Source organism: Neofelis nebulosa, chromosome 4 (assembly GCF_028018385.1).
Source record: "Neofelis nebulosa isolate mNeoNeb1 chromosome 4, mNeoNeb1.pri, whole genome shotgun sequence".
Taxonomy (NCBI): Eukaryota; Metazoa; Chordata; class Mammalia; order Carnivora; family Felidae; genus Neofelis; species Neofelis nebulosa.
In genome coordinates, this window is record NC_080785.1 from 60,065,309 (window position 1) to 60,078,918 (window position 13,610).

Sequence of the window (13,610 nt, forward strand, 5' to 3'; positions counted from 1 at the left end):
TAAAGGGCATTACTGGATTGCTCCCTTAAAATTGTTCAGAAAGCATTGACCAATAACACGCACTCTAATTACATTTGGCATTGTCAGGTGGAAAATTAACTGCTAGCCCCAAGCATAACAAGTGCGTAGCAACTCCATACAAATCCCCTGGAATTTCCAGAAACCTGAAAAATGTGGTACTTAACTTTATTGTCAACTCTAATAATAAAATTGACATGTGAATGATCCTATTTGTACAGTCACAATGTCTGAAAGTGTTTTTCTCTCACAAAATACGGTGTAAAAATGTGATTGTAATTTGTGCAATACCAGCTATGAGGTGAAATCGTCTCATACATTTACTCAGTGCATTTTCAAAAGGACGCATAAACTAAAACAGGGATAAACAAATATTTAAAAAAAAAAAAAAAGGTAGGAGGAGGTTTTTGGCTTAAGGGAACTAAGATTTTAAGCCACTCTTCTGGATTCTTTTCTTTTCTCCACACGGTTGTACTCAGTAGCATATTAGTTAGGCTGAACGTGCAGAACTGGTTTTCATACCAAAGTCACTGTTTAGATCACAGAGTATCTGAGATGAATGTATGCTACATGAACTCTGATTTTAGGAATTATAGCCTCACATTTTTCCCTTGTATTAGCATTACATTAACTAAAATTCCATCCTTCATATCGAGGTTGACTGGGCAAATGTTCTAAGAAATAAATATGCCTCTTAATGGAATATGTAAATAGAAAAAAAGAAATTTAAAAAACAGGTGTAGCTTCTTTTTTAAAATAAATGTTAGTTTTAGAAGAGAGGAGCTCTAGAGTCTTGAGTGTGCATTACAGCCGTTTGTCATAACTCAAGGACTGACCCTGATCTGAAATTCACCCTCCTCTGATGCCGTGTGTTTGTGGCAACATCTCTGTGCACGTAGGCAGTGGCCCTCCTGTAATGCTGGGATCAGCCTGACTTCTGTAGCCGCATTAGCGGCCATCTGGGATTCAGGATAGACCCATTCAGAGGCCTTTCCAGTGGGTTTATAATAAAGTATGCAATGGGAGCTTTATCTCTGCCTGCAGAACACAAACAAAGATCCACAGGAGACCTCCCAGAAGAGGCTAGACAATCCATCACCTTCAGATCTATCTGCCCAAGGGAACAGAGGCCCAGATTAATCTAACAAGGCTGCTCTTGGTACTTGAGAATGTATTATTTCTTGAATGGTTAATCATTAGCTACCACCCACTCTTAGAATGCTATAGTTTAGTAGCCCTAAAGATTCATGCTTCCCAGGCCCTGATTCGTAATTGGGTTGACCCAAATAAGGTCACTGCAATTAGAGCGCAAACAGGGCTATGGAAGAGCCCTTTCCACATATAATCATTTTGTACCAAGAAAAGTATTACATCAAGAGATACCAGAATCTCAAGGGAACTTCCAAATTTAACCAAGCAAACGAGGAAAATACAAAATGTCTTAAAGTAAAGACAGTGTTCAAAAATCCCACTTGCTTCATGCATCACTTCCAATCTCATCTTATGGGATAAGTAGGAACAATGTTACGGTTGCCCAGAGCTCAATGTGGCATTGAAGGAGAGCAGACTATGCCACTCTTTGACATAAAGATTATTTTGAGCTGATTATTTTTTTAATGTTTATTTTTGAGAGAGAGCAGGAGCAGGAGAGGGGCAGAGAGAGAGAGAGAGAGAGAGAGAGGATCTTTGGATCTGTGCAGACAGCAGATAGCCCAATGTAGGCCTCTAACCATGAGATCATGACCTGAGGTGAAGTCAGACACTCAACCAACTGAGCCACCCAGGCACCCCTTGAGCTGATTATTCTTGAAAAAAAGAGGACATAGGAGCAGTTCTGCAATGAGAGTAGAGGTTAATCCTTCTTTAAGGAAAATTTACATGTATAAAGGAAATACCTATATGTAAAGGTGTCTCCTTCTCTGCACCAGGAAGAGAATGACTCTAAATCGCAAGAAAGGTAGCAATGTAGAAGTCACTGACCAAAACCCATTTTACAAGACGTGCCTTTGTTTACAGTGCTTTTCCTGTTAACCCCTGTAACTATCCTTCCCTCCAATTTCCACCTCCCAACACACACCCCTTTCTTTAGTCTTTAGCTAAAGACAGTATTTAAGATGATGTCTTGGGCTATCATGGGGAGTTTCTCAGTTTTCGGGGGTATTTCCTATGAATACATAAGATATTCATGTTAATAAACCTGCTTTTCCCTTGTTGATCTGACTTTTCTTACACATGGTCTAAGACAAGAACTCGGAAGAGCAAAGGGAAAACTATTTTTCCTTCCTTACAGTACCATGGGAACTGCACAATTTGGTTTTCTTGTAAGATCACCCGGTCTTCCAGAGTCATAGAGGTGACACCACCACCAAATGCTCTAAAATTCTATATATCGACTATTTGCCCCCTTTCTTGGCCTAAAACCCATCGCCGTGACAATTACCAATAAAAGACTATATAGCACATAGAATGCAAGAACTTATGAACTGTCAATAACATGAAGGAACTTACATATTTTCCACAAATAAATACGAATGACTTCTCTTTTTTAAAAAAACGCTATGGAGAATTCTCACTGTGGAGAAAATATTAAACACTGAAACATTTCAAGAAAGAATGTGGGGAGGACTACCAGTAGACATCAATGCTGGGAGTTCATTTCCATGGCTAGATTATACACTACAATGGCAGGACTGGACTGTCGGTCAGAGCGAATAAAGCAATAAAGAAAAGAATTCCATTTCACTGAATTCATTTAGCAATTCTTCCATTAATTTAATTGAAACATTCACACACAAAGAAAGGTTTCCATTCTTTAATTTTTTAACATAATCTACAGAACCACAATACTATTTCAAATTCAAATTATGGGAGCTCACATTCAAATATGCTTGGATTTGACGAGTTGCTGTCACAATACTGAGAAAATTCATGAAAAAGGTATTTAACAATTTGTAAGATAATCAAATATCTTTTTGCTACATGGGCCAATGCATTAATAGTAACTTGTTTAAAAACGCAGTCTTTTGGACTTCAAATTATTATAAAAGAATAAGAAGGTTACATAGCTAGACTTTCTCAATTTCCCAAACTCATTACATCTCGAAACCTGAAGCAAATGTTACACATCAGAACATTCATGAGAGCATTTCTCCTTTGTACTTACCTATAAGAATCAAAAACTAAACCACACGTTCCTAAAGACATAGCTATTTCTAGGCTACATTAGTGTAATCATAAAAGACTACTGGAACTAAATTATCACTTTTATGTTAACAATTTTCACAATACAGCGTTCCTAAAAAGACAACAACAAAAAAAAAAAAAATGGGGGAATTTGGATTTCCCTTACTGAATTTAACCTAACAGAATTTCACCCTTTCTGGCTTTAATAAATGTCAACTCTTCTTTCCAGTAGGAACTATCTACACAGCACAGTGCTACATACAATTAATTATTCCAGTGAGATGTATATTTAGATTTACAATATGATCAACACAATCGTGCCATACAAAGTTTTTCTGCAGGTAAAAATGCTAAGAAAGGCCACAGTGGACAGTGCCAGACACTGTGAATACAGTAGATTACAGGTACCACTGAGGTTCAGAGGAGACCACGAGTATCTAATTTTTTTCAGCAATGGAAAAGGAAAACATTTAGAGAAACGTAAGAATAAAAATATATAATTCCACTGTCAATAATGTAACTTTTCAGATACTGCTTCCTTAAACAGGCAAATTAGCTGAACTTTAAGTTAGAGAAAGTGAACAAGATCAGAATATGAAAGATGTTCCTTGTTTTCGCATCAAAGGAATGCACTAGGATTAGCACGAGGATCTTTCTGGTTCCTGTATCTGTAGGTCAGCCAAACACCCAGGATCTGGAATGGAAAAAAAAAAAAAGAAAAAGAAAGAGAAAGTAACAGTTGCATATATTTCTTCAGTGCATCAATACATAATTCTGGACCTCTGAAGCGCTTTGCATTATTTGTTCAAAGAGGAAGAGGTTTCTTTTTTCCTTTTAAAGTGTAGTGACTAGCCCAAATTAGAGGCCCTAAGAACAATTACTATGACTACTGTGGTAGGCCAAATAATGGCCTTCCACAGATGTCTGCAACATAATCCCCAGAACCTGACAGAATAGGTTACCTTACATGGTAACAGGGACTATGCAGATGTGATTGGGTTAAAAATCTTGAGACAGGGAGATTATGTGGGTGGGCTGGCTGATGTAATCATAAGAAGGAAGAAGGACAAACAAAATCAGAGTCACAGAGAAAGGGTGATGTGATGACAGATGCAGAGGGGACAGTCAGAGAAAGGATGCTGCACTGCTGCCTTCGACAATGGAGGCGAAGTCCACGTGCCGCCTTCAAAGATGGAGGCCACGGCCACAAGCTGCACACGTAGGAAGTTCTAGAGGCTGCCAAAGGCAAGGAAACAGGCTCTCCCAGAAAGCCTCCAGAAGGAGTCTGCATTTGACACTTCTGACCTCTAGCAGCATAAAATCATAAACCCGTGTTGCTTGAAGCAACTCCAATCGTGGTTGTTAGAGCAGCACTAGGAACCTATTACAAACACTGAATTTTCTGGATAGCTAAAATATCACATATTCTGATAATTCAGAAACAAGCTGAGTTGAGGGAAAATTCAGCAGTAACAAAAACCCCACAGTAACAAATTTTGCTAATGGAGATCAATAAAAAATGTTACAATTCCTACCTCCCGAAGGGCACAAAGATCCGTAATTTTCGAAAAGTACTAAGTTGTTATTGTGCTGTTTCTTACACCAGGTTTACCAAAGCGTTAACCAACATAATTTTTTTTTTTAATTAAGAAATGTGTTCATTCTGTTTCTGCCCTCTCAAAGTTGATTTACTTAAAATAATCAAAAATTCCTAGACTGAAAAGATATAAAAATTTAATGGAACAAAATGAATTTCAAATTATATTTTCCACTTTAGATCTGTAAAAACTTTTCACCTAAATTTTGTATATTTGACTTCATTACTACTCATGAGCCCTCTAAACTACTTCTAGAGAATTATGATCACTCCACAATTTTCTCCCTTACCACAATAATAACCCCGGTGTTGTTATAAAATTGACGACCAGCACTGATTAGTTACAACACGTAAGAGCTGATGGAACTACGATCGCTGAGGTGAATCAAGGAAAAATAAGTCTACTTTAAGGAAGTGGAAAGTTTGGGTTGAAATACATATGACAGGGAGAGAAAAGGAATTTACTTAACACACCAAGAGTACTTTGTGACATGCTCTGTTCTTCACACTTTACAAATTCAAACAACTTCCCAAACACCCTACTTGATGAGAACAATCATTATCCTTATTCCACCAGCAAAGGAACTGAGGCCAAGAGAGGCTAAATAACCGAGTGCTGGTCACACAGGTCATGAGTGCTAGAACCGTGGTTCAAACCCAGAGTGATGCTCTCAGTGTTTGTGGTTGTATGTGAAATCTGATGTGCTGAAGGCCATTCTCAGGCTTACATTCCACCTACCACTTCAACCAGGCTGGTTGTTACAATGCTGAAATATTTACACACCCGTTGTCAAAGAGCAACTCCGTGGACACCCCCCAACCCACCCAAGCATCATTTCCTTCACTCTGCCTCAGAAATGCTGCACATGGAAAGAGCTTTTGGTGAGAATTTTTGCGGTTTTAATTTTTTTTTTAATGTTTACTTATTTATTTTGAGAGAGAGAGGGAGAGACGGGAGGGCAGAAAAAGAGATTCCCAAGCACGCTCCTTGCTGTCATTGCAGAGCCCAACACAGGACTGGATCCTGCAAATCAGGAGATCATGACTTAAGCAGAAATCAAGAGTTGGATGCTAAACTGACTGAGCCACTCAGACGCCCCTTAAATATTCTGACTATCAGCCCTGGATATATGCCGATAGTGTATGTTACAGTTCTTAGGGGAAACAAAGCAAATGGGTAAAATTAGACCCTCATAATCGGAGGCCACATTTTACCAAAACTTAATTCCTCCAATTCAGCTGTGACAAAATGAGACAGTCTCTTCTTTTGCCTTATTATTGAGCCACTATCTCATCCCTCATTTCCAGGAAGTTTGGAAGGGAGGCCACACCCAAAGTGCAAAAAGATCAAAGTTAGATAATGGATTTTAAACTTACAAAGCTGCTTAAAATGATTTGAAGATTTTCAAGGGTAACTTTGACTAGAAGGGATCATGAACTCAGCTGATCCTAGAACCTACGTCTAGAATGGAGGTCACCAACATAGAAATTGTGTCATAAGCCTATATATTATGCTTTATGTTTATTTGTTAAATATAGAAAGACAAAAGGTAATATGCCAAAATATAAAGATTGGTATTTGTAATTTTAGTTAGTAAATACATGTAATTTTTCATCTTAATAATTTTCTGTATTTTCTACAGTTTCTACAAAGAACGTGTGCTAACTTTTTAACTTTGTTCTCAGATTCTAAATGGTTTTTTTAGGGTTTAAGTTTATTTTCAGGCATGATAAATAGTTCAAATCAAATCATTCTGTTTCACCTATGAGAGGAAATCATTGGTTCGGTTAGTTAGCCTCATCCCTATGATTCAGTGAAATACCGAATACAACAAAAAATTGAAAAGTGAGAGTACCCATAAAATATTTACTATCCAGAAAATATCATGTGGGATAAATTATTTTTAAAATCTCTAACCAGGTTTCAAAGGACATGGTATATAAAATATAAAGCAAGAGTCTATGAAAGAACAATGTCTTCTTAGCTCTTAGATACCTAAGACTCAAGAGTTTATATTCTTAACAGAAATGATAAACAAACAAACAAACAGTAGGAGGAGGGATGAATAGGTAGAACAGAGAAGACCTACAGGGCAGGACAGCAAAAAATATTCTGTATGATATTATAATGATGTAATTATAATACATGTCATTATACATTTGTCCAAACCATATGATGTACAAAAGTAAACCTTAACATAAACTATGGACTTTGAGTGATTATGATGTGTCATTGTGGGTTCATCAATTGTAACAATGTCCCACTGTGGTGAGTAATGGTGACAATGGAGGAGACTATGCATGCCTATCTAAGGGCAGGGATATATGGGAATCTCTGTACCTTTCTCTCAGTTTTGCTATGGACCAAAACCTGCTCCAAAAAAATAATAAATAAAGTCTGTTTTTAGAAAAAAAAATAGGTGGAGCGCCTGGGTGGCTCAGTCAGTTAAGTGTCCGACTTCGGCTCAGGTCATGATCTCGCAGTCTGTGAGTTCAAGCCCCACATCAGGCTCTCGGTGCTGATAGCTCAGAGCCTAGAGCCTGTTTCAGATTCTGTGTCTCCCTCTCTCTCTGACCCTCCTCCATTCATACTCTGTCTCTCTCTGTCTCAAAAAAAATAAATAAATAAACGTTAAAAAAAATTTTAAAAAAATAGGCATAATTGAAGGTAGTGTAACCTGATGAGAAGAAAACGGAGCTGCTCAAAAGAATCAAATTCAGGGCACCCATGTGGCTCAGTTGGTTAAGCATCCAACTCTTGATTTCAGCTCAGGTCATGATCTCATGGTTTGTTTTTAAATAAACATTTTTAAAAAATAAAAAATAAATAAAGAATTAAATTCTCAAAATAAATCCCAAAATAAAAAGGAAACCAAGTAGCAAAATCCTGATAATTGTTGAATCTGGCTAATGGGGTAATGGAGATGGCTCATTCCGATTTTTTTCTATCTGTATTTTTAAGTTGTTTCATGGGGGAAAAAAAAATCATACTGATTAAAGGAAAGGAAGAAATAATGCACAGAATTGTTTTTAAATAATACATCAATTTTCTTTTCCGATGTCACAACCAACCCACTAGACAGCTCTTTCTTGAGAAAAAGTGAAACAGAAAAAATGCTTAGAATAGGAAGAGATGTCAGGGGAGACTTCTTTTAAAAAATGAATATTAACCTTGGTCTTTATCTCCACTTTGTAAATAACAGCCAAGTGTGAATTTTTTCTTCTCACGAGGAGAAAAAAAAGGAAACTGAAAACAATAAAATATATAACATATATACATGTATATAACATATAAATATATAATATATGTAATTATATTATATATACAATATATAATATATAGCACATATATAATGTGCTATAGGGGTGCCTGGGTGGCTCAGTCAGTTAAGTGCCTGATTCTTGATTTTGGCTCAGGTCATGATCTCACGGCTCATGAGTCTGAGCCCCATGTCAGGCTTTGCATTGACAGTGCTGAGCCTGTTGGGGATTCTCTCTCTCGCTCACTCTCTCAAAATAATGTATGAGTAAAAAAAAATTTGATACATATTGCCAACTCAGCTTTATCAAGAAATGTCCACAGAGACTGAGAATTTAATAAAGACGATGTAAAAGGAATTAGCATTCCTCTACAATTATCAAACAATATGAGTGTGGTTTTGCTTAGACACATATATTATCTGTAACTGTATTAATATGAAAAATATATTAATACAAGTTATATAAATAAGAAATTAATAATACTGTTTACCTGTAGGTTTTGGAAGGCTAGGAACAATGGAGGATGGGTTTGGAAGGCAGTTTTTCAAAGCTTATCTTTATATGTGTATATGTGTGTGTGTGTTATATACTATATATATTAAACAGTATGAATGTCTTACCTATTCCAAAATTTAAAATTATAACTTATCATACAACTCTATAAATAGAAGAGACTCTAGAAATAAACCAGTCCAAATTCATTTTATTAGTTCATTAAATTTTAAATGATTTAATGATGAAGCATCTCACCCTGTCTAAAGTTCATGCTAGATCTGTGAGGTCTTCTGATTTCAAGCCAGGGTTCAAACAAATATAATACTAAGTCTCAGTGAAAATATTCATCGATACATTCCAAAAGTTAAGGGCCATGCTAAGGTAAAATGTAATGCTCTCTTGCCATATAAAATGGATCCCTACGACAAAAGTGGAAAGATAGCGAGTTATTTGCACATACCTCTGTGAAGCTGAAGAAGAGGCCAATGCCACCAACAAATCTCAAAACCTCTCCAGCATATTTTCCTATTATTGGAGCACACAGTGAACATGGGTGGCTGCTTTTGACACAGCTCTGTATCAATTTAAAAAAAAAAAAGAGGACTTTTATTTCAAAGTACAGTTATAAAAAGCTGATAAAAATTGAACCCACATAAAAATGAGTGGCTGGAGTATTATATCCATTCTGGGCCTTGGCTATTTAGTACTGTCCTAAATTCTTAGATGGCTCGCACGATTCCCACCCCCAGTGTACACACCTTGAGTAATCACCCCCCTTGACTGTGGATGGGATTTGTGAATACGATAGACAGTCACTCCCATGTTTGTGGTGTGTTACATAAGATATCATCTTAACAGAATGGAAATTATCAAGCTGACTTTGATGCTGCCATATTGTGAGAGCAAGAAAACGGGACCTAAGTCCTACAACCACCAGACAGACACCCAATTCTGCCAAGAACCCACTGAGCTTGCCAGAGGACCCTAGGCCTCTGATGAGACTGCAGCCTTGGCCAACAACTTGATTTCCCCCAGGGCAGATCCTAAGTGGAAGACCCAACTAAGCCACACTCACGCTTCTGACCCATGGAAACTGAGATAATACACGGGTGTTGTTCGTGTGTTCCACAGCAGTAGAAAGTTGATAATCCCATGAAAGAGGCCTCTTTGAGGGACAAGCCAGTTCAGGGCTCAGAGAGATGTTATAGGAGTTTCCCCAAAATTTTAACACATGTGAACTTCCTAGGAGAGCTAAGCTCCAACTCTGACCTCATACAGGGGTCTGGCCTGGGACAACAGTATGGCTCTAATTTGTCCATTGCTAGCTCAGCTCCCACACAGAAGGAGCATGAAGTTGTAATGGGGAAGGAGGGAGGGAGGAAATAGGATCCACAATATCCTTCCCCCACAACATTTAAATGGTTAAAAAGCACAATTTAAGAGAGACAGGTCTCCTCCCACTACCCTGATATGCTTCAAAACCAAGATATTTGTACAGCTCCTCTGCATCTTGAAGGCTGATGGGCTCTTACTTTTCTTTCACAACTTGTTTTAGGAAGAGTAGAATGGGAATGAATTAGGGGCAGAACCAGAAACATCTGTGTCTGGCAGGGCCATGGGCTATTTAGCACTCTTAGCAGTAGATACTTGAGGACAAATGATACAATAATGTCCATGGTATATGTAAAGCATTTTAAAAATACAACTGAGCATCAGAAAATCCATTTATTTCATAGTAATCATTATTCATCTGTATGCAATACATCTCCAAAAAATACATTATGCTTTGTACTTACAGCCAGACAGGTGTCATTTGGGTTATAAGTTCGAAACCCACAGCAATTTAAATTTCTCTGGATGTCATTTCGAGCACTTGCTGTATTGTTCCAACCAACTTCGAGAAGCTGACCCTAGAAAATGCATTAGTATATGCATTAAAATGTGTTATCCCTGGACAAAATGTATAAAGCTAGAGACTGCAACTTTTAATACTGAGAGTATCTAAAATAAATACTCTTTGGAAGACCATTAGAAGTTTTCAAAGAGCAAGAACTGCATCTGCAACAAAAATTAAAGCACTGTGTCTATCCCAAGAATGAAAAGTCTCAATTTTTACATGCATTTTTTTAAAAAAGCACTGAGTTCAAAAAATTCTTAGACTGAAACAAGACAAATTTTCCATTGCCCCAGAGATCCTTAGTCTTTTACCAACTAGAGTTTGGAAAGTGTAGTTGTGAGAATGGAATCACAAATGTTTCACTGCATAATGGTGGGGAAAGACTGGGTGAACATCTTTTAGTAGTAGCACTTTTTACCCAGGGAAGGCAAAATTCTACTTCAAGGATGCAAAAAATAGCAACACCTGATGGTGTCTCAGGGCGCCAGTCAGCCCCACGAAGGCAATCGGGAACAAAAGATGTTAGGTATGGGGAGTGAAATGCCATTCTGAGCAAGAAGTTACTTTATATTCCAATCATTTCTCCCCCTTTTTTCTTGCACACCCTATGTGGCCTAACAAAGCTGGAGATAAATGCCTTTGCTTACCTGTTGCTCCTCATTCAGGGCTAAGCAAGCACATGATACAGAAAACTGAACAACGAATACGAGTAAGAGAATAATCATGTACTGAGAACTGAAGTTAAGGCATTTCTTGATACTCTTAAAATAATACTAAATAGAGGTACTGACAACATCAGAATGTACTAGAAGGGATTCAATCAGAAAACAGAACAAATGGCACCTAGAGAAAGTTCAAAAAGAAGACACACGATTGTTATTTTCATTAATACACTGTAGGTATAAGTTCATAATAAAAAATACTAATATTTAACTAACAGCTGATCTACCAGAACTTCATTTAGATTATAATAAACATTTTTACATGTATAAAACAAGAAATAAGTATAGATAAACATACGTAAGATTTCTTACTATTAAATCTAAAAAAACAATCACTGAAATTCTCAACCAAATATTAACCTTCTAGAAAGGGTCTATAGGTCACTGAATCAGTTCAACGGAACTTTGAATTTGCAACACATAAAGAGGACTATACTGAACTCTCAGAATACACTCTTCACGATGTGAAAAGGAGAAAATGGAAACATATGAACATACAGTAATTTCACTGTTAAGAAACATTCCTAATGTTGATTACACAACAAATTGTTGTGATTACACAACAAATACACATAGGGCATGCTAGGAATTGCTGTCGAGCAATTAATTTCCTAATGATAATTCCAAATTCGTTGTAAGTTATCGAAAGAATAATCAATAAAGGTAAGAACAAATTCAATTGGGGTAAAAATTCGGCTTTTAAAAAAGGATACAAAAAAAAGCAACACCTGATGGTGTTTTACAGCTCCAATCAGCCCCACCAAGGCAATCAGGAACAGGAAAATGCCCACTGCAATGACGACGCCGACCACCCGGAGGCTGGAAATCAGCCCGAAACCAATGCCCCATGCGGCGATTCCAATTAGCAACAGACTAACCAACTGCAAAAACAACCAAAAGGGCCAGGGATGGGGTAGGGGAAAAAGGAAAGAGAAACAGGGGAGAAAAACATCAATTTATAGAATAATATCAAGAACATTTTTCAGTATCTTGCAAATGACTGCTCATACTCAATACTAGAATACACCCAAATCTTAGTAGATAATGTTGTTTTAACAAATCAGTCATGCTTTAAAAAAACTAATAATAATCTATGAAATTATTACGGAGAGTCAGAGGTCATCTGGTTTACTAAACTCTATATGATTTCTCCCTATGCTTTTGAAATAATGGCATATGAAGAACTTATCAATGCCAATACATCTCAGTCCAACATGTTGATTTCTTCACATGGTAATCACTTATGTTTCCTTCAAACCCCAGTTGCACTGTAACCTTCCCCATCCCTAATAAACTCTGTTCTTTAAATATGGTTCTACTGTTCCCTTGAACACACTCACATTCTGTCGCCAAACCTGTCTCTCCTGGGAGACTCAGAGCACCTTGAGAATGGGCCCCCATCTTCTTACCTGTCTATATCCCTGAAACTTATCTCAGAACCCAGGCCTTATGAACAGTCCAAAATTTCTCAAGGAACTGTTGAAAATAACTTCTTTAGATGTCATTACGTATTCTATTTGAATTCAGACAGTGAAAGATCATTAAAACTCTTAGGACAAAAACAGTGTAAGAGACTTGCACTATTTTGAGTAAAATGGCATTGTGAGCAAGAAGAAATTATTTTACATTCTAATCATTTACTCATAAAATAAAATCAAGTGAAGAGGTAAGTGAAACTTACCTGTAAAACTCAAAGTTACAATTACTTCTTTAAAAGAGCAAATAAAGAGCATGCCTTAGAAAGATTATGATGAACTGATAGAAGATAAAGCTCAAACAGGTATGTGGGAGGGGTGGGGTCGGTGTTGTGGGGCAGGAAGGAGACAGTATCTTCAATTCAATTGAGAGCCAACCATTTCTTGGAGCAGGTGACAGTGTAATACAATTGAGAGGAATCAAAATACATAAAATCATAAAATATACTCCTAGCACCATTTCAAGACCCAATAAAATTTGTTTTGAAATATAAATCAACAGTCATTCAAATGGATTTTTATTCAAATATTTTATTTTCCATATGTAATTACAGTTTATTAACACAAATTTTAAATATCCTGGTATCTAAAAATTCTTACACGTGTCGAGACACAAGCAAAGCTGCCAAACATTGACAAATAGGACACCTATTTGTATTTTTATCCATTTATCATAAAGCAGAACTTGAGAAGGAAAGAAACGGTGTGCAGTGTGACAGAACCAAGTTAGGGAGATACATGGACTCGGTGTTCTCCACTGCAGTTATTATACACAAAAAGCTTTCGTCTTCAGAGGTTGAAGAAGAGGGAAGAAATTCTCGAAAACTTTGCCATCCGGAAGTTGCTTGGTCCCTCTCTCGTTTTCTCCAGTTCTCCTATCAGCAAGCCCGTTTGCTTCTGTCTTGTTTTTATCACCTCACTTACCATCTTCTCAGGACCTCAGGCTACCTTGGACTGAGAAA

The 13,610-nt window shown here is 37.1% G+C and overlaps 1 protein-coding gene across 1 annotated transcript in view; it reads right to left on the reverse strand.

Moving 5' to 3' along the window:
* Positions 1 to 2,816: 2,816 nt before the first annotated feature.
* The window catches only part of TSPAN13 (tetraspanin 13), a 31,689-nt gene continuing 20,895 nt past the window's right edge, over positions 2,817 to 13,610 (reverse strand). Inside the window, exons 2-6 of the mRNA XM_058724904.1 lie at positions 11,887 to 12,054; positions 11,099 to 11,179; positions 10,351 to 10,464; positions 9,015 to 9,128; positions 2,817 to 3,895 (exon numbers count right to left, since the gene is read on the reverse strand). Coding sequence (XP_058580887.1) covers positions 3,821 to 3,895; positions 9,015 to 9,128; positions 10,351 to 10,464; positions 11,099 to 11,179; positions 11,887 to 12,054 — 552 coding nt within the window. The 3' untranslated portion in view covers positions 2,817 to 3,820. The remainder of the gene's footprint in view (positions 3,896 to 9,014; positions 9,129 to 10,350; positions 10,465 to 11,098; positions 11,180 to 11,886; positions 12,055 to 13,610) is intronic.